The sequence below is a fragment of the Colobus angolensis genome, unplaced genomic scaffold, assembly GCF_000951035.1.
Source record: "Colobus angolensis palliatus isolate OR3802 unplaced genomic scaffold, Cang.pa_1.0 Scaffold49, whole genome shotgun sequence".
Classification (NCBI taxonomy): domain Eukaryota; kingdom Metazoa; phylum Chordata; class Mammalia; order Primates; family Cercopithecidae; genus Colobus; species Colobus angolensis.
In genome coordinates this window covers 1,574,338-1,596,972 of record NW_012118376.1, presented here as the reverse complement: position 1 = coordinate 1,596,972, position 22,635 = coordinate 1,574,338, and the positions used below count along the sequence as shown (strand labels likewise).

Sequence of the window (22,635 nt, the reverse complement as noted above, 5' to 3'; positions counted from 1 at the left end):
TAGCCAGGATGGTCTCGATCTCCTGACCTCGTGATCCACCCACCTCGGCCTCCCAAAGTGCTGGGATTACAGGCTTGAGCCACCGCGCCCAGCCCATTGATTTTTTTTTTAAGGGTTTTTTGTGTCTCTATCTCTTTCCAGTCTGCTCTGATCTTAGTTATTTCTTGCCTTCTGCTAGCTTTTGAATTTTTTTGCTCTTGCTTCTCTAGTTCTTTTCATTGTGATGTTAGGGTATCGATTTTAGATCTTTACTGATTTCTCTTGTGGGCATTTAGTGCTATAAATTTCCTTCTACACGCTGCTTTAAGTGTGTCCCAGATATTCTGGTACGTTGTGTCTTTGTTTTCATTAGTTTCAAACAACATCTTTATTTCTGACTTCATTTCATTATTTACCCAGTAGTCATTCAGGAACAGGTTGTTCAGTTTCCATGTAGTTGTGCGGTTTTGAGTGAGTTTCTTAATCCTGAGTTCTAATTTGATTGTACTGTGCTATGAGAGAGTTTGTTGTGATTTTGTTCTTTTACATTTGCTGAGGAGTGCTTTACTTCCAACTATGTGGTCAATTTTAGAATAAGCTTGATGTGGTCCTGAGAAGAATGTATATTCTGTTGATGTGGGGTGGGGAGTTCTGTAGATGTCCATTAGGTCTGCTTGGTGCAGAGCTGAGTTCAAGTCCTGGATATCCTTGCTAGCCTTCTGTCTCGTTGATCTAATATTGACAGTGGGGTGTTAAAGTCTCCCATTATTATTGTGTGGGAGTCTAAGTCTCTTTGTAGGTCCCTACAGGCTTGCTTTATGAACTGGGTGCTCCTGGATTGGGTGCATATATATTTAGGATAGTTAGCTCTTTTTGTTGAATTGATCCCTTTACCATTATGCAATGGCTTTCAGATCTTTGTTGGTTTGAAATCTATTTTGTCAGAGACTAGGATTGCAACTCCTGCTTTTTTTTTTTTTTTTTTTGCTTTCCATTTGCTTGGTACATCTTTCTCCATCCCTGTATTTTGAGCCTATGTGTGTCTCTGCATGTGAGATGGGTCTCCTGAATACAGCACACTGATGGGTCTTGACTCTTTATCTAACTTGCCAGTCTGTGTCTTTTAATTGGGGCATTTAATCCACTTACATTTAAGGTTAATACCGTTATGTGTGAATTTGATCTTGTCATTATGATGTTCACTGGTTATTTTGCCCATTAGTTGATGCAGTTTCTTCATAGAATCGATGGTTTTTACAATTTGGGATGTTTTTGCAGTGGCTACTACCGGTTATTCCTTTCCATGTTTAGTGCTTCCTTCAAGAGCTCTTGTAAGATAGGCCTGGTGGTGACAAAATCTCTCAGCATTTGCTTGTCTGTAAAGGATTTTATTTCTCCTTCACTTATGAAGCTTAGTTTGGCTGGATATGAAATTCTGGGTTGAAAATTGTTTTCTTTAAGAATGCTGAATATTGGCCCCCACTCTCTTTTGGCTTGTGGAGTTTCTGCCAAGAGACCTGCTGTTAGTCTGATGGGCTTCCCTTTGTGGGTAACCCGACCTTTCGCTCTGGCTGCCCTTAACATTTTTTCCTTCATTCCAACTTTGGTAAATCTGACAATTATGTGTCTTGGGGTTGCTCTTCTCAAGGAGTATTCTGGGGTGTTCTCTGTATTTCTTGAATTTGAACGTTGGCCTGCCTTGGTAGGTTGGGGAAGTTCTCCTGGATAATATCCTGAAGAGTGTTTTCCAAATAGGTTCCACTCTCCCAGTCACTTTCAGGTATACCAATCAAACGTAGATTTGGTCTTTTCACACAGTCTCATATTTCTTGGAGGCTTTGTTCGTTTCTTTTTACTCTTTTTTCTGTAACCTTGTCCTCTAGCTCTATTAATTTGATCTTCAATCACGGATACCCTTTCTTCCACTTGATTGAATCAGCTATTGAAGCTTGTGCATGTGTCACAAAGTTCTTGTGCCATGATTTTCAGCTCCAACAGGTCACTTAAGGTCTTCTCTACACTGTTTATTCTAGTTAGCCATTCGTCTAACTATTTTCAAGGTTTTTACCTTCCTTGAGATGGGTTTGAACATGTTCCTTTAGCTCGCAGAAGTTTGTTATGACCGACCTTCTGAAGCCTACTTCTGTCAACTCGTCAAAGTCATTCTCCGTCCAGCTTTGTTCCATTGCTGGTGAGGAGCTGCAATCCTTTGGAGGAGAAGAGGAGATCTGGTTTTTAGAATTTTCAGCTCTTCTGTTCTGGTTTCTCCCCATCTTTGTGGTTTTATCTACCTTTGGTCTTTGATGTTGGTGACCTACAGATGGGGTTTTGGTGTGGATGTCCTTTTAGTTGATGTTGATGCAATTCCTTTCTGTTAGTTTTCCTTCTAACAGTCAGGTCCCTCAGCTGCACGTCTGTTGGAGTTTGCTGGACGTTCACTCCAGACCCTGTTTGCCTGGGTATCACCAGTGGAGGCTGCAGAACAGCAAATACTGCGGAACAGCAAATATTGCTGCCTGGTCCTTCCTCTGGAAGCTTCGTCCCAGAAGGGCACCTGTCTATATGAGGTGTCTGTTGGCCCCTACTGGGAGGCGTTTCCCAGTTGGGCTACACGGGGGTCAGGGACCCACTTGAGGAGGCAGTCTGTATGTTCTCAGAGCTCAAACACCGAGCTGGAAGAACCACTGCTCTCTTCAGAGCTGTCAGATGGGGATGTTTATGTCTGTAAAAGTTGTCCGTTGCCTTTTGTTCAGCTATGCCCTGCCCACAGAGTCGGAGTCTACAGAGGAAGAAGCAGGCCTTGCTAAGCTGCGGTAGGCTCCACTCAGTTCAAGCTCCCTGGTCGCTTTGTTTACCTACTCAAGCCTCGGCAATGGCGGACGACCCTCCCCAAGCTGGGCTGCCGCCTCGCAGTTTGATTTCAGGCTGCTGCCTTAGCAGTGAGCAAGGCTCCATGGGCGTGGGACCTACTGAGCCAGGCATGGGAGAGAATCTCCTTGTCTGCTGGTTGCTACGACCTTGGGAAAAGCGCAGTATTTTGGTGGGAGTGTCCCATTTTTCCAGGTACAGTCTGTCCCGGCTTCCCTTGGCTAGGAAAGGGAAATCCCCCGACCCCTTGCGCTTCATGGGTGAGGTGACGCCCCACTCTGCTTCAGCTCGCCTTCTGGGGCTGCACTCACTGTCCAACCAGTCCTAGTGAGATGAACCAGGTATCTCAGTTGGAAATGCAGAAATCACCCATCTTCTGCGTTCATCATGCTGGGAGCTGCAGACCAGAGCTATTCCTATTCAGCCATCTTGGACCCAATCTCCGAAGTTATTTATTTAAATGCCTGTCTCCTTCAGTAATCTGTGAGTTAATCAAGTTGTAGGTAGCATGGCTTAACTTTACATTATCAGAATGTAGCACAGTAATTAGTATATAATAATATTGAAAAGTATAAAGAAAAACCCTTAACTATATCAATGTTTTTTGAAAAGCAGGACTGCATCCCGCAGATGATAAAAGCTATTGCAATATCTCTTCAAAACAAATGTGTTAAAAGCATCTGAAAAATGAAAGCATACATACCTTCAGTGTCTTGATCATAGTTGGATCAGTTGACCTAACATAGAAACTCTTCAGATAAGGTTCGAACATCCCCTAGATTACAAAAACAAATACAAGAATACATTAAGGTACTAATGTGTTCACGTGTCTCTTAAATTATGTGTTCAGAATGTACATACCTTTCTTTGAATTGACATAGTTGCTATATTTTGTAGGACAATATACTGCACCTCCCTAGAAATCAAAAGAGAATTATCACTGGGTATATGTTCCAATGAAACATCTTTGAGTAAGCACTATAATAATGAAAAAGAATTAGCAATAATTTCATAGTGAATGAGACTCTTAAATGTAATATTGAAAAGTTTTTAGTAAATCTTAGACGTGCCATTTTAATGCACTTTTCCTACAAAATACCAATAAATTACATGTGATTCATCATGAAGAATAGTTAAAACAAATTTTATAATAAACTACTCCTAAAATATAAAGTTAACATTTTAGCTGCTTTGAACACATCTAAGGAAGGTATTCCTAGTGCTACTGGGGTAAATATGACCACACTGTTATTATAAACTCATTAAATAACTCATTCTTCCCAAGGCAAAGGTCAGATTTAAAAAGCAGTCATGTTATTTTTAGATCCAAATATCTAATAAATGAACTGAATCTGGTATAACACTTCACGTGAAAGACCAATTCCAGGTCTTTCTGATAACCTTTGAACTAGCCATAGAAAAAAAAAAAATACTGAGCTAGCAAAAGAGAAAAATAATAGCTGGATATAAAGATACGGAGAATACGTACACAAAGGAAATGGCATCTCATTTGTTACTAAGCCAGTCAAGAGTTAAAATTGTGGACTAAGTTCCAGTTAAGGGCAAAAATAAATACATGGTTCTTTCCTTCCAACCCAATTAGTGGAAACAAGCACTCAATGAAAAACACTGTTTCAAATTAAAACAACTAATTACTGAAAAATAGCTAAGGTATGTCAAATAGCTGAAATGAAGGTATTCTTAAACACAGAACAAAAGTCTGAATTAAACCTGAAATCGTGATTCTCATGTTATATGTCATGGAAACTCAATAAATTGTTTTGAATTGTTTACCTAAACCACTAAATTATAAAGAGGTAAAATTAAAGAATGTGGCATGCTCTGTCTGTCTATCTGAAACTAAGAGTATGCAATCTTTAAAATGAGTAGCTATTTAAAACATAGCTCTCTTTTTAGAGTGGAGCAAAGCAGAGTAATTAAATATTCCAGCTTTATAGGAAGCGCAATTCTGGCATAAACTACATTACTTAGCATACACATTGCTCTATATAAAACCATGTATTAATACATTGAGTAAGTCAATCTGATAGGACTTCAGTATAGCTTTTCAGTGATTCCAGATTTACTAAAACTCCTGAACATCATTATTGCCATACCTAAAAATCTGAAGCACTAATACTAGGCTACTAGTGACACCCTAGAATTATGCCACAAAATATTTTCAGTATCTTTGGGCTTGAGGTTAAAAAAAATTTCAGTATTTATAATTAAGTTTGAGATAAACGTATAAAGACTTTTATAATAATCTCATTAAGTATGAAATCTTACTGATTGATAAAGTATAGTCAGAATTATATATTAAATGGCTGAAAGATTAAATTTGTTCAAACATTACTTTTGAAGGAATACGAAAGCAAAAAAAATATATAAAATCATGACCTACCTATTGCTACGAAGTAAACGCACTAGTGATTTAGAAATTATGCCAGCTTCAGATTTTGGTGATATGTGCCAATACAGCTGAGCAACTGCCATAACCACCTACAAGATAAAGCATAAAAATAACAGGAACTATGAACACCAGAGCACTCTACAACTTCAAAATCCATTCCTACACATTATTTCCTCCAAGTCCTACAAATTCCTGTGATGTAAAATGGAATGTTACTCTTTGTAATGAGTTGAAGAAGTGTCCCTCACCCCCAGTGACCAATTCTATCCTCAGAATCTGATCTTATTTGGAAGTGGTATCTCTGCAGAAATTATTAATGTAAGAATTGAAATGAGATCATGCTGATTAAGAGCCCTAAACTGAATGAAAGTGTCCTTATAAGAGAAAAAAAAAGGACAAAAAGAGATACAGTGACGGCCATGTGAAGATGGAGATAATTAGTGTGATACATACATAAGCCAAGCAATGCCACAGATTGCTGGCAATCACCAAAAGCTAGGAAAGAGATGGTTTCTCCCTCAGAGTGCACAGGAGGAACCAATACTGATTATACCTTGATTTCAGACTTTTGGCTTCCTGAAATGTGACAGAATAAGTTTATGTTGTTTTAATCCACTCAGGTTGTGGCAATATGTATGGCAGTGCTATGAAATGAATACATCCTCAGAAAAAAAAAAAGAGACATTGCATGAACTGCTCAAGGTTTAACAGCTAGTATGTGGCAAAGCTCAAGACACTCGAAATTCCATGCTCCTCGGCTGCTTCTCTGAGACTGGGTCTTTTTAAGAATTGTAAGCATGCCTTTCTAAATGAAGCCAGGACAACAGTAACAAGTAGGCTGAAATAAAGAAAACTCAGCACATTTAAGTTACAATTAAAGAAGCTCCATTAAAACAAATACATCTACAGCAGTAGCATTTAAAATAATCTTGTTTTTAAAAACACAGAACCTTAAAAATGGCTTTTGGTTCAAAGCCATTATAAGGGTGATTTGAAGACTGGGCACAGCGACTCACGCCTGTACTCCCACCCCTTTGGGAGGCTGAGACAGGTGGATCACTTGCGGTCAGGTGTGAAACCATCCTGGCCAACATGGTGAAACCCCATCTCTACTAAAAATACAAAAATTAGGTAAGTGCGATGGTACACGCCTGTAATCTCAGCTACTTGGGAGGCTGAGACACGAGAATCGTTTGAACCTAGGAGGTAGAAGTTGCGGTGAGCCGAGATTATACCACTGAACTCCAGCCTAAGCAACACAGTGAGACTCTGTCTCAACAAAACAAAACAAACAAAGGGTGATTCGAATTTCTTTGTCTCAAAACAGAAAAGTACTGCTTCCCCTAAGTGCCTCTACACTCAGATTCAGAGTGACAACTGTAGAGATATAGCTACAGATGTTACTAATGCTGCCTTTGGCTCAAAGGACACACTAATATTAATTTAATTCTGCCTGGTCTATGAAGTTTGAACAAATATATAGCGAAAGTTCTATTAATATATATGCCTAAACAGTATACAGCACAGGAGAACGTTTGAGGTTAAGAAAAGTTTCTTCTAAAACTAAAGAATTGTTTTTAAAAATACAGTATACAGGATTCTAAATTTACTGTTTGCCATTTCTTGTACTTTCTTACAAGTTTGATATATAGCTTTAAAACATTAGTTGAGAATTTTAAAAATGCAAGAATATCTCATTCCCTCACTTGTGAACTGTAAATATAAGTTAGTTACAAAATAAACTCTACTGATTTTTGAATCTTATAAAATAAAACAATCTCAATTAATGACTGATCTAATCCAAGATTAAATTCTAGTCTTTAAAATTCTAGCTGCCACTTGGCATGCCATCTGTTCTAATATATGAGGGTACTCCAAAATCCGAAAGGACTAAATGAGCCTCTTTTTCCTCAGTATTTAGAAATCCAACAGTTTACAGTCTCTTTGATACCCAGAATTCGAAATGTACAGGCTAATCTGTAAACGCCATGAAGAAAGTTCCCAAAGCTTCAAAATCAAAAAAGACTAAAAATATACAACCTTATAGGCCTTCGACAGTCACATCATGCCTGTTCATAATAAAGTGCATCCTATAAACACTTTTCTACTCTTAACCATTCATGCCGCTGTCACCTTATTTAGACTGTTAGAATAGCCTAACATTCCGCTTTCAGTATCTATCTCCAGTACAAACTACATAGCAATGACGTATTAAATTTCCTGAAAGAAATTCTCAAAGTCTCTCCACAAACTTAAGTATGAGGTTAAAAAAAAATCTATCCACAATTCTTCAAAAGTTAGCCTTTACTGCCGGGTGCGGTGGCTCAAGCCTGTAATCCCAGCACTTTGGGAGGCCGAGACGGGCGGATCACAAGGTCAGGAGATCGAGACCATCCTGGCTAACACGGTGAAACCCCGTCTCTACTAAAAATACAAAAACTAGCCGGGCGAGGTGGCGGGCGCCTGTAGTCCCAGCTACTCGGGAGGCTGAGGCAGGAGAATGGCCTAAACCCGGGAGGCGGAGCTTGCAGTGAGCTGAGATCTGGCCACTGCACTCTAGTCCGGGCGACAGAGCGAGACTCCGCCTCAAAAAAAAAAAAAAAAAAGTTAGCCTTTACTCATATTTAGCAGCATCCCAAAACAAGGCACCAAAATATACTGACACAAAAAGTAAACCACCTCTATCTGGTACGCCATCAAGTAAGCAGGGAACCCAAACAAACTGGGACAAAAAGTACAAACTGCCACTATTTGCTTCACTATTTGAGAATGTTTTTGATCCATAAGTATTTGAACTATAAAATCAGTTTCTAAGACGTAGTTAAATGAATAGTGAGTCACTCATAAAGTAGAGTTTAAGATGGCAGATTACAGCTACCTAACTAGCATCTGGCTAAGCTGAGTACATTAAAATATAAGCATATTTTACAACATCCATGAAATAATATTTTTGTTGTGACTGGGCATGATTACTGAATAATGATTTGGAAGCTAAACTATTAGGTATTAGATAAAAATTGTTGCTGATAACTAGGATACACAAAGCTATAATAAGCTCTAAATTCTCAAGAATCAGAAAAAATAATGCAAATTCCACGTATTTGAAGTTTTTACTAACTGAACAGAAAATTCATTAAGAACATTTTCTCAATTAAGATCTTTAAGAACATGTTTAACTTAAATCCGTCAAGCCTAGGATATAACTGCCAGTTAACAGGAAACACAGAATATAATAGAATTAAATGACACTATAAAAGATGCAACCATCCCATTCCAGTAGGTATAGCAAAAACAAAAACAAAAACAAAATCAAAAAACAAAATAAAAAGCAGCAGCAGCAATCAGACAAATCCAGAAGGACATTCTGCAAGACTAGAGAGGCTTTAAAAGAAGCAATGCATTAGATAATAGTTTGGATAAATCATCCAAAAAGAATAATTTAAGATCAATTGGTATTAAATGAAATGAAATTTTATTGAAATAAAAAGTGGAGAGGACTGAATAGAGAAAAAAAGGTTAGAAAATGTTACGTACAGTATGATTTTTATCTTGGTTAAAATTTATATATATATGTATGCGTAATGATGAATATATGTATACTTATGCAGATTAAAAAGATCTGGAAGAAAATACACTAAGACATAAGTGATTTCTGAGTGTTGAGAATGTCATGTTTTAATTTTCTTTTTAGTTTTGCTAGTCTGTATTTTCTAATTTTTGTATTGTGCACATGTATTCTTCTGAAATACAAATGGTTATATAAACAAAAAGGTGTCGAACAAACAAAGAAAACCTTATGACCCAAATAAAGATGATTTTTAATTACAATTACTACCAATTTACATTTATAATATGTGAGGCATTACTTTTTGTTAGTATCTTAAAAATTCTATCAGACAGATACAAACAGTAAGGACTGAAACCAGATCAAGTACCCTCAATCACAATGGAATAACTGATAAATATACATAGTCCTTATATAAGAGCTAATATAATCCAACCAATTGAGAAACAACTTAGAAATATTTTAAGAAAAGCAATTAACAAAACCACTAAAAAGTAAATGAAGTCCAATAGGCCAAACCAGGTATTCTCATCAAAACCTAACTCTGCATACCTGGAAACATGGAAGGCTGAAATATATTTAGGTATTACTTCCCAGACATTAAGTCTCTAAATCTATAGCTTACATTCCACACTGTATTTCCAACTATCCATTACATGTCATTTGGTGTGTAAACAAACAAATGTTCCATTAGCACACACAGACTCACTTACTAAATTGAGGCATTTTTAATTGCTGTTTTTTAAAAACCAGTGAATTATTTCTTATAAGGATTTTAACATACCGCAGCATTCCTGCTCTGAAGCAAAGGCTTTGTATTTCTAATTAAGAGTCTATGATCTGGATCCATAGTATACGGCTTCTTCCTTTTGTCAGTCTTTTCCTTCTGAGCATCATCAGATTCGTAGAAATTCTTTTCATTGTCTTCTAATTCATCACCCTACAATGAAAGAAATCCAATTCCAAGATTACTTTAGACCCTGAACAACCCACATATTATATAGTCAAAGAAAACTTTCTTTTAAACATCTACAATAACATTTTACTGTAGAATACTTCCGTTTAGGCAATTGAAAAATATTACACAACCTATATTGAATAAAGGCCTTGATTTTTCTCATATTTTATAACAAGTTACTGTGCTATAGATGATGTGCTTCTATTGTATTACAAAGTAAAGATTTGACTATTAAATCCCTATAGAAATACCTATAGCCCCTCAAAAGGAACACATGACTGTTAGATTTTAACAAGGCCTATAATACTACCGAAAACCTGAAAACTATTTCCATAAATTGTCAGCCACTCTGTAACTAGATCAAAGAGCCAAAAAAAGAGGAGCATTGTTTGAATAGTAACATCAAAGAAATTACAGTAAAGTTTGACATGTAAAAACTAGTGTTGTTAATTAGGTCCCTGAGTTGTCAAGAAAATGTCTCAGTTTTAGATTTATAAATATCCACAGGAGTTGATTCCAGGTTTTTGTTTTGAATTCTTTATCTCTGCCAATAAAATATGCCTACAGGCATTTAGTCCCCAAAACAAACAAACAAAAAAACCCACACAAACACAATAATAGCCACATACATCCAATTTAACTACTGTTTAGAGGTAACTTCCAATACCAAGTATCTGAAACACACTTTCTGCTTCCAGGAAGATGGAGTAGATGTATTTTTCCCCATCTCTCTCACTAAGTAGATCTAGAAAAGCAGAACACTACATGTAAAACATATATAAAACAAACATAAGAAGACTTTGAAAGGCAAAAAGAAGGAGAACTGGATAGGAACCTCAAGTTCCAAAGAAAGACAGACCAGTGAGTTTCCTGGGTTTTCTTTTTATTTCATATACCCAAACTCAGTGCAGAAGCTGGCAACAAATGCAGATGAAAGAAACCCCCAGAACTGCTCTCTCTAGCCAAAGGACCAGGAAAGGGGCAGTCTAGCAAGACATAAAACTTCTAGAAGTAACTACTCAAGTGCAGCTGAACACCAGATAAAAATTATGGCCCTACCCCCATCCCCACCAGTAAAGGCTGAGATAGTGATCCTAGACTTCTACCCTTATTAGGCTGTACTGAGATGCCCCAACCACCTCACTGGGTGGTCTCAGAAAAGGCAAAGATGGGATTGAGATTTTCATCTCTACCAAGAGGTAACAAGGATTCTGATATGGTGTATGAAGACCAAGTGAGGAGCTTGGACTTCTAAGCCCATCCATTAGTGACAAGCTGACCTTATTCCTCCTCACTGTCATGATGTCAGAGGAGGCCTAGCGCATAGTTAGGACTTGCAGCACCACACCTAGTAGTAACCAACGTCAGCCCCACCCACACCTTGGTGGTTGTCAGGGAAGGACACACGGAGAACAGTACCTTGTATCCCTGCCAGCCAGACAGCTATCAGAGAAAGACGGTTGGGGAGTCAGAAATCCCACACTCACCTATGGTAACAATAAGTACGATCCCTCTGCGGTGTCAGTGGAGGATGAGTAGGGAATGTGGACCTCTGCTGTGATCTGGCAGTAATGAGACAGCACCCCTCTCTTTCCACCACCCTTCCTTGCTAGAGTAGTATCAAACAAAGCCAGTTAACCTAAAGGTTTAAATAAAATCCAGTCTCAAAGTATCCAAAATGTCCAAGTTTCAATTAAAAAATCACTCATCATTCCAAGAGACAGGAAGATCTCAAAGCGAATAAAAATAGATAACTAGCAGATGCCAATACCAAGATAATAGAAATATTGGAATGATCTGATTATTTTTTTAAAAATCGTTTAAAAATGCTTCAATGAGCAATTGAGAACATCCTGGTAACAAATACAGAAGTAGAAGGTTTTAGCAAAGAATTATAAAGTCTAGACCGGGCGCAGTGGCCCACGCCTGTCATCCCAGCACTCTGGGAGGCCAAGGCGGGCAGATCACCTGAGGTTAGGAGTTAAGAGACCAGCCTGCCCAACATGGTGAAACCCCATCTCTACTAAAAATACAAAAATTAGCCAGGCGTGGTGGTGGACACCTGTAATCCCAGCTACTCAGGAGGCTGAGGCTGGAGAATCACTTGACCCCTGGGAGGCGGAGGTTGCAGTGAGCAGAGATCATGCCGCTGCACTCCAGCCTGGGCAACAGAGCAAGACTCCGTCTCAAAAAAAAAAAAGAAAAACTATAAAGTCTAAAGAAAGAAACAGAAGATAAAGAGACCAAATTAAAAATGTTACAACTGGCAAATACCAGAACCAAAACTAAAAACTTAATGAATGGGATCAAAAGCAGAGGAGGGGGACAAAAGAAATAATCAGTAAACTAGAACACAGAACAAGATTTACCCAATCTGAACAACAAAGATAAAATAGACTAGGGACAAAAAAAATCAAAACTGAAAAACAGAGCCTCAGTGACCGGTGAAACTACAATAAAAGACCTAATATTCCTTTCGTCTATTAATCAATCCTGGAAGGAGAGGAGACAGAGGCAAGAGCTGAAAGAGAACTCAAAGAAACAATGACTGCAAACTTTTTAAATTTGGCAAATAAAACTACAAATTGAGGAAGCTGAGTAAAACCTAAACAGGATTGAACCCAAAGAAATCCAAAACCTCTGAAAACTAAAGACAAAGAAAAAACAAATCTTAAAAGCAGCATAGGAGAAATGAAACCTTACCAGTAACAGAAAAACAAGTCTAACGACAGCAGATTTCTCACAAAAACCATGGAGGACAGAACACAGTAGACCAACTGATGGAGAGGAACTATCAACAGAGAATCTTATATCTAGCAAAAATATATTTAAGAATGAAAGGGGAGAAAATCAAGACATTTTCAGATAAAGAAGAACTAGAGTATTTGTCATCAGCAGACCTATCCTGAAAGAATGGCTAAAGAAAGCTCTTTAGACAGAAAGGAAATGATAAAAGATGGAATCTTCAAACATCAGGAAGAAAGAAAGAGTATGGCAAGGAAAAATATGAGTAAATATAACAGTTTTTCCTTCTCTTCTGAGTCTTTTAAATTATATTCGATGGTTGAAGAAAAGTTATAACACTGATATGGTTCTAAATGCATGTAAAGGACATACCTAACAAAACTATTTATAAAGTGGAGAGAAAAAAGAGATGAAAGGGAGGTAAGTGGTTAAAAAGTCTGCCCCTTGAAGTGTAACATGAGGACACCAGTAAACTGTGATGGTAAGATGATAAGTTATGCATGTATAATGTAATACCTACAGCCACCACTAAAAAAGCTATACATAGAGATATATTCATGCTTTGGTAGAAAGATTACTTAAGGCCAAGGTAGAAAGATTACTTAAGGCCAGGAGTTCTAGACCAGCCTGGGCAACAGAGCAAAACCTTGCTTCTACTACAAATAAAAAAATTTTTAAAAACTCAGCCATTCATGGGGGTATGTACCCATAGTCTTAGCTGCTCAGGAGGCTGAGGTGGGAGGATCGCTGGAGCCCAAGAGTTTGAGGCTTCAATGCGCCATGATCAAGGCACTGTGGTCCAGCCTGGGTGACAGAGTGAGACCCTGTCTCTAAAAAATTTCAAAAAATATAGGTTTTAATTAATAAAAAAAGAGATATATTCAAATTAACCATAGATAAGCAAAGATGGAATTCTAAAAAATGTTGAAATAACCCACAATAAGAGAAATGAAGACTAGAGAGAACAAAAAACAAAAAATTAAATGGGAAGCTTAAGCCTTAAAAATAAAGAGATTAAATGTAAATCAGTATGCCAATTAAAAGACAAAGGCTGTCAAAGTAGATTAAAACCCATGACTCAACGATATGCTGCCTATAAGAAATTCACTGTAAACATAAAGATAAAGGCAGGTTAAAAGTAAAAGGATGGAAAAATACATAACATGTTAATATTACTCAAGGGAAAGCACAATGACTATATTAATATGAGATAAAGTACACTTCAGAACAAAGAACGTTACAACAGAGAAGGACATTATAGAATGACAAAATGGATAATCTAAAATGAAGGTTATATACCATATAATTCCATTTATATAACATTCTTGAAATAACAAAATTATGGAAACAGAAAGATTAGTGGTTGCCAGGGGTTAAAGGCTGGGAGTAGGGTTAAGCATCTGGAAGAAAGTTGGTTTGGCTATAAAACAGCAACATGAAGACTCCCTGTGATAGAAATGTTCTCAGTTTTGACTGTATCAATGTCAATATCCTGGCTGTAATACTGTATTAGAGTTTTGCAAGATATTACCATTGGGGAAAATTGAGTAAAGGTTATACAAGATCTCTCTCAATTATTTCTTACAATTTCATGTGAATCTAAATTATCTTTTAAAAAACATTTAATTGAATAAAACTAAGGAGATAAAAATCAGTAAGTCACTTAAAAGCAATTTGTTGTATTTATGCATTGTTATACATAACAACAAAGAAAATTATCTAAAATGTTTTACATAACAACAAAGAAAATTATCTAAAATGTTTAAGGTTAATATCACTTAAGTATTTTTCCTTTGCTACGTGCCTACAGATTTTACACAATCTTTCCTTAAATCTTGACATAAATATTACTGGAAAACACCTTTCATTAAAAGTACAACTTTTAGGTCTCCCAGAACAGAAATAATATTAGCACAGTAAAAAAATCTTATAAAATTATTCAGAGAAAACTCACAAAATTTATTCCCTTTGAAAACAAAAGTATCTGTACTAATACTCATCTTCAAAATTAAACTGGAAATCATAACATTATCACCTTCCTTTGAATACAGAATTCAAAACAAACAAAACTAGTTGTCTTTTAGTGCTTAATAAAAAGACTATAAGTGAGATAAACTTTTAAATCAAAGCTGGACTTGAGTGACTGTTCCTTTACGGAGCTCTAGGCTAAAGCAGTTCTGTTAAGTACATTAGTAAACCAATAAAACACAAATAATTAAATGCTCTAAGCATAAGCACTCACCTACAATCTTAAGTCATGGTTAATTAAACAACTGTTCAAGCTCTATCTGAAAGTGATACATAATGAAAAGTGCTGTATTAACAGACATAGCACTATTACTAACAAATAAAATCATCAAAATGTACATAAAAAGCTGCATTTTATAACCATCTACTCATTCTATTTCTTCCTCATTGTTAATTAACATACTTTATAAGAGTTCAATTACATTATTTTAATGAAAGATACATATGCATTGCTTATTTTGCTGTACAAATGTTTAAGATTATGGCAGTATATTATAATAGTAAAACTACAAACCACTGCTCAAGGAAACCAAAGAGAACACAAGCAGATGGAAAAATATTCCATGCTCATGGATAGGAAGTATCAATATCATGAAAATGGTCATACTGCCCAAAGCAATTTATAGATTCAACACTATGCCCATTAAACTACCATTGACATTCTTCACAGAACTAGAAAAAAACTATTTTAAAATTCATATGGAACCAAAAGCAGCTCACATAGCCAAGGCAATCCTAAGCAAAAAGAACAAAGCTGGAGGCAGCTCACGCTACCTGACTTCAGACTATACTACAAGGCCACAGTAACCAAAACAGCATGGTACTGGTACAAAAACCGTCACATAGACCAATGGAATAGAATAAAGAAATCAGAAATAAAACCACACTTCTACAACCATCTGATCTTCAACAAATCTGACAAAAACAAGCAATGGGGAAAGGATTCCCTATTTAACAAGTGGTGCTAGGAGAACTGGCTAGCCATATGTGAAAAATTGAAACTGGATCCCTTCCTTATACCTTATACAAAAATTAACTCAAGATGGATTAAAGACTTAAATATAAAACCCAAAACTATAAAATCCCTAGAAGAGAATCTAGGCAATACCATTCAGGACATCGGCATGGGCAAAGACTTTATGACGAAATCGCCAAAAGCAACTGCAACAAAAGCAAAAATTGACAAATGGGATCTAATTAAACTAAAGAGCTTCTGCACAGCAAACAAAACTATCATCAGAGCAAACAGACAACCTACAGAATGGGAGAAAATTTTTGCAATCTATCCATCTGACAAAGGGCTAATATCTAGAACCTACAAGAAACTTAGGCAAATTTACAAGAAACAAACAACCCCATTAAAAAGTGGGCAAATGATATGAACACACACTTCTCAAAAAAAGACATACATGAGGCCAACAAACATATGAAAAGTAGCTCAACATCGCTGATCATTAAAGAAATGCAAATCAAAACCACAATGAGATACCATTTCATACCACTCAGAATGGCAATTATTAAACACTCAAAAAACAACAGATGCTGGCAAGGCTGTGGAGAAATAGGAATGCTTTTACACTGTTGGTGGGAACGTAAATTAGTACAATCATTGTTGAAGACAATGTGCTGATTCCTCAAAGATTTAGAACCGGAAATACCATGTGACCCAGCAATCCCATTATTGGGTATATACCCAAAAGAGTATAAATCATTCCATTACAAAGATACATGCACGTATATGTTCATTACAGCACTATTCACAATAGCAAAGACACGGAATCTACCCAAATGCTCATCAATGATAGACTACATAAAGAAAATGTGGTGTATATACACCATGGAATACTATGCAGCCATAAAAAGGAATGAGATCATGTCCTTTGCAGGGACATGGATGAAGCTGGAAGCCATTATTCTCAGCAAACTAATGCAGGAATAAAAAACCAAACACCACATGTTCTCACTTATAAGTGAAAACTGAACAATGTGAACACATGGACACAGGGAGGGGAACAACACTTACTGGGGCCTGTCAGGGGAGGGTTAGTGGGAAGAGCATTAGGGAAAAGAGCTAAAGGATGCTGGGCTTAATACCTGGGTGATGTATTGATAGGTACAGCAAACCACCATGGCACACGTTTACCTATGTAATAAACCTGCACATCCTGCACATGTACCCTGGAACTTAAAAAATAATAATAAAATTATTTTTAAAAAATTTTTAAAGACTCAAGTAAATGTTTCTATAGTGTCATCTATGAACATACCATCATATAGGTTTTTGAGTTACTTCCATTAGAAACATGTTTTTATATGGTTTGATTTTAATATGCATTTACAAAAATATGAACACTTTACAGAGGATTACTTGCATTACTGTATTTCTTCAATATGTATTCAAAGGATGGCATTTTTAATGACTATAATTAAAGGTCGATGACTCATTATCTTATTAAAATTTAGTAATGTTTCATAACATATATGGTTCATAACTGATGCAACTGCTTCCTACTGATGAATTTTTTTACAGTTTTAAAAAATTATGCAGCCAGGCATGGTGGCTCACACCTATAATCCCAGCACTTTGGGAGGCCAAGGCAGGCGGACCACCGGAGGTCAGGAGTTCGAGACTAACCTGGCCAACATGGTGAAACCTCATCTCTACTTAAAATACAAAAATTAGCCAGGCTTGGTGACTCATGCCTGTAGTCCAAGATACTTGGGAGGCTGAGGCAGGAGAATTGCTTGAACCCGGGACACGGAGGTTGCAGTGAGCCAAGATCATGCCACTGTACTCCAGACTGGATGACAGAGCAAGACTCCATCTCAAATAAAATAAAATAAAAATTATGCAAACATTACTAAAATATTAATAATAAGATTTCAAAAGAGTAATTTTCATTAGGATCTTTTCCACATGATTCAATGATCTTATATTGCTACTAACAAAACTTCTACAAATTAACATACAATATTACAGAAATTGTAATTTCCTAAAATAAAAGGGATTATTTGAAATAACAAAGTTTTTATAACGGGATTATGAGCTAACAAACATGAAGAACACGTTGCTTATAGCTAAAATAATTCATGTCAATTATCATTTAAAAACATTCCCCTCAGAGGAAATTCTCTTATACTTTTATGAAATTTCAGTTTGGTTCCACTGCTATGAGAACATCATGACATAGCTTCTTAGATCCAGCTCTCCTGGTTACTAGCTATAAGCATGTACCAATCGCATAATTCTCTAAGTTGGAACCAAGCAGAGAAAAAATTGACAAGTGAAGGGTGGACATTTTTATGAGGTTAATGAAATGAAGGAGATGAGGCTTTCTTGGAGGATGAGAATGAATCTCCAACAACATATTTGAATCTGTGTTGCTGTGGACTATGTGTCTCAGGTTTTTAATGAATCAGAACAGACATTAGTCCAAACAGAATGGATGCTAGATACGTACACAGTATGCGGGTATATCTGGACACACCAGCAGTTCAGTATAAGTGCTGGCTCTATGACCATGACAAATCACTCAACCTTTCCTTGTCTTGATTTTTTTCCTTGTCTTGGTTTACTCATCTATAAAAGCAGTATCAATATCATTAAAGTGTTTATAAAGATTGAATCAGTTTATTGAACATTATACAAGCACTTAGTGCCTGATACAAATTAAAGTACACAAATAGTGGCTATTGCCACTGCTTCTATTATTAAGAAACTGTCTTTCTAGAAGCTATGTAATTGAAACTATTACTATGCCTCAAATTCAATATCCCTAGATGCCAAATAAGAAAAACAGTTTCCCCCCTAAAATTATCCCTCAGAAAGAAGTTGCCTCATACTTCAGGATTTACGAATGTATTATGAGGCTCTTACACAACTGCTTCATTTTGAACCATAATGTATTGTTTGGGGAACTCGTTACACTGAAACAACTTCAATCAATGCTAGTTATGGATGCTTAAAAGGAGTTACAGATCACAGTGATAAAAGACGTCATTCTAAGTAAGCCTTTAGAGAAGACTTTTTAAAAACAGGCAATATTTCTAAGAATGGCTAAACAGAAAACTCAGAACAACCAGCTGTCAGTGAGAACTAGAAAAGCTGGGGAAAAGTTAAGAAACCTGTTTGAAGGCACTGGAGGGCTAAAAGAACAGTGATGAATTATGCAAACAAGGCCCAGAAGACGTAGTAAATCTAGAAACCTAGAATGCCCATTGGCTTTTGGAATTGCTTTTCCAAAAAAAAAAAAAAAAGTGTTAATTAGACAAGAGGAAGCTGAGAGGCTTAAAAGCTGAGTAGAGCTTTCAGCAGATTCACAAAAATGCAGTAACAAAAGGCGGAGGCCAGGATCTCCCAAAAATTACAATCCTGCTAACTCTTCTAGTCTTTGGTTTAAAAGGTAAAGTCTATATCTTGCGGAGTAATGATGGTCAGATTAAAGCCCAGCTTAAACCATCTCAATCCACAACTGAGGTGAGTAAGTGAACTCAAGATTGTTGAATCCCTTCCCTAGAACCGCAAGTAGAACAAAATCCATCATCCAAAGCTTCAAACTAGTCCAACAATTTATCAAAAAGGACATGGTGGTTTCACTAAGGGTAAGGATACTATTTCTTTCGGGGAGGAAAAGATTATTAAGTGAAGGGTAGCAAGAGGGGGGCTTATGAAGTATACTGATAATTACTGTTTCTCAATCTAGGTATTTGTGTTCAGTTTATGAAAATGTATAAAGTCATTTGCAGTATATGTTTCGCTCTTATTACCCAGGCTGGAATGCAATGGCACAATCTCAGCTCACTGCAACCTCCACCTCCTGGGTTCAAGCAATTCTCCTGCCTCAGCCTCCTGAGTAGCTAGGGTTACAGGCATGCACCACCACGCCCGGCTAGCTAATTTTGTATTTTCAGTAGAGACAGAGTTTCTCCACGTTGGTCAGACTGGTCTCGAACTCCCAACCTCAGCTGATCTGCCCACCTCAGCTTCCCAAAGTGCTGGGATTACCGGCGTGAGCCACTGCGCCCAGTCTGCAGTATTATATTTCTACTTCAATAAAATGTCTTTATTACATACAAGAAGAAAAGACAAAAACGTAAATATAAACCAAGAGAAAAAAAAAAAAAGAAAAATAGGGAATCTAGAAATGAGTTTGGCAGACGTAATTTTAAGTGAACTATATTATGAACTGAACAATTCTGTCCTCCCACAAATTCATATAATGAAATCCTAGGCCAGGCACAGGGGCTAACACCTGTAATCCCAGCACTTTGGGAGGCCAAGGTGGGTGGATCACCTGAGGTCAGAAGTTCGAGACAAGCCTGGCCAACATGGTAAAACCCCATCTCTACTAAAAATACAAAAATTAGCCATGCATGGTGGCACACGCGTGTAATCCCAGCTACTCCAGAGGCTGAGGCAGAAGAATCACTTGAACCTGGGAGGCAGAGGTTGCAGTGAGCCAAGATTACACCACTGCACTCCAGCCCAGGCAACAGAGCGAGACTCTATCTCCAAAAATAAAAATAAAAGAAAGAAAGAAAGAAATCCTAATCCCCAGTGTGATGGGGATAGGACTAGGATACTATCCCCTAGTATCCAGGATAGGAGGATGGGGCCTTTAAAGGTGATTAGGTCATGAAGACAGAATGCTCATAAATGGAATTAGTGCCATCACAAAACGAACCTCAGAGAGCTTTCTGGCCTTTTTCTCCCATCATGTGAAGAAGACAGTCATCTATCTATGAACCAAGAAGTAGACCCTCACCAGACACCAAATCTGTCAGAGCCTTGATCCCATACTCCCAATCTCCAGAACTGTGAGAAATAAATGTTTATTGTTTAACTCATCCAATCTAGGATATTTTTGTTATAGTAGCTCAAAGTAAGAGAGACTATAAAACAACTATGATTAATATGTTCAAGGAATTGAGTGGTAAGATCAAGCTTTATGGCAGATAATGCAACACAATACAATTTTTCAGAAAACTCAGATATATTTTTATATTGTGTTTATATAAAGTGGTAGACTTTCAGTGACCACTTACAAAGTTCTTTAAATTCAGTAGTATTTTAAAAATTTCAACTTAACTGATTTTACCTTTGTGATACTTTTGACTTATCAGATAGAGGAAGATTTGTGCTCTGTTAGAGATAATAGCCCAGATACTTCAGTAAGTTAAGTACAAGAATCGAAGTTTATATCTGAGAGGACTGTGAATGGTTTCAAAAGTAATCATTCTTATTTAACATGTTAACTATATGATGAAATGAATTTTACTTTCTCCTTGTCCAGAAACAGAATAGTTAAATGAGACAAACCAGATATATTAAAGAAAATGTTTAGTCTGCTTAAGAGTAAAAATAAATGAATTTGAAAGACTGAAATCTATAGTAAGTTTCCACTTACTCCACTTGGTATGCTAACCATACTTCATATACATAAAAGAGAATTTTAATATCTAATTTTAATATTCCCTCCATTTGTACTTGAAAGCAGTTTTTAGAAATATACTGTTTTTAGAACTGCTTAATCTTCTGAGCTTATTCTATATCCTCAAATATATATATATACATATATATATATAAAATTTTTTTCTTTGAAACAGAGTCTCGCTCTGTTGCCCAGGCTGGAGTGCCGTGGTGCGATCTCAGCTCACTGCAAGCTCCCGGGTTCATGCCATTCTCCTGTCTTAGCCTCCCGAGTAGCTGGGACTACAGGCGCCCGCCACTACGCCCGGTTAATTTTTTGTATTTTTAGTAGAGATGGGATTTCACCGTGTTAGCCAGGATGGTCTCAATCTCCTGACCTTGTAATCCGCCCGTCTCAGCCTCCCAAAGTGCTGGGATTACAGGCATGAGCCACTGCGCCCAGCCCAAATATATTTATTAACTAGAGATTGATACTAGGCAGTCTCAATTAATACATCTATGAATTTGAAACAAAGTAGAAAAACCCCTTATGTAGCTAACATGGCTGTTATGAAGTTTTTAGATATTATTTTATGTACAAAGCCCTTATTTTTAGTATATTAGACATAACAATTCTACCATCTTGAAATTCTGATTTCTTGTTACACAGACAATAAAAGACATAATTTTAAAAGAAAACAGTGAAAATTATATTTTCCATTGCCAAGGGGCAAGAAAAATGTGTTTTACAAATGCTTGAAAAGGTTTTAAAAAATCAATTATTACACGTTGTTTCTATTGAGCCTACAGAAATGAGGCATTATCATACATGAGGTTTCTAATTGGTACTAATTAAAATGTTTCATATTGTGGTTTCAGTTTTTCTATACAGTCATTAAGTAATGCCAACTTTGCTCCAATATAATACTGGTATTACTATTACAAAAAGAACCATCTGACTGAAATCTAAGACAGAAAACATTACTTCTAAAGCATAAAACATGCTTTTACATGTAAACATGAGCGGTTCTAGAGCTAAGGCAGTTAAAATAACTAATAAATAAACAAATGAGGGAGAAATGACAAACCTTCCTTACAAAATAATTCTAAGTAACTATGCTAATATGTGAATGAGTACTCAAAGTCTGAAACATATTTCGATAACAGCATTGTATCCGTATTCCAAGGTAATGTGTATCTACAAAAATCCAGACAGAAATAAAGATGCTTTCCAATGGAAAACTATTAAATGAAAATGACTCAAAAAGGAGTTCTCAAAGTATCTCTAAAATATATGTGATAAAACTATTTCATAAAATGAGTATAAAATGTTCTATTTATAAAAGAATGTCTTATTTTTCCACGTTTAAAAGATGTACATGTATGAAATACTACCATAAAATACTTTTTTAATGTTTCTTTAAAAACGTACATTCAAGCCGGACCAAAAAAAAAAAAAAAATTTTTAAAAATGGGGACCAGTTTATACTGGAGAAGACTTTGTGGTTTCTTTAAAGTAAAGATAATGTTTTATAAATACACTCCTGATAGAAATGAAATTATATGAGTTCAACCGGTAGCGGGAGCGGAGAGCGGACCCCAGAGAGCCCTGAGCAGCCCCACCGCCACTGCTGGCCCTGCTAGCAGCGGCGCGCCGCCCCCGCCCTCAG

The 22,635-nt window shown here is 36.6% G+C and overlaps 1 protein-coding gene across 2 annotated transcripts in view; it reads right to left on the bottom strand.

The window, feature by feature from the left end:
• Positions 1–22,635, bottom strand: part of AP3B1 (adaptor-related protein complex 3, beta 1 subunit) — a 318,221-nt gene that overhangs the window by 178,483 nt on the left and 117,103 nt on the right. For both annotated transcript variants that reach the window (XM_011959213.1, XM_011959211.1), the window contains exons 8-11: positions 9,610–9,765; positions 5,252–5,349; positions 3,709–3,763; positions 3,551–3,622 (exon numbers count right to left, since the gene is read on the bottom strand). In XM_011959213.1, coding sequence (XP_011814603.1) covers positions 3,551–3,622; positions 3,709–3,763; positions 5,252–5,349; positions 9,610–9,765 — 381 coding nt within the window. The remainder of the gene's footprint in view (positions 1–3,550; positions 3,623–3,708; positions 3,764–5,251; positions 5,350–9,609; positions 9,766–22,635) is intronic.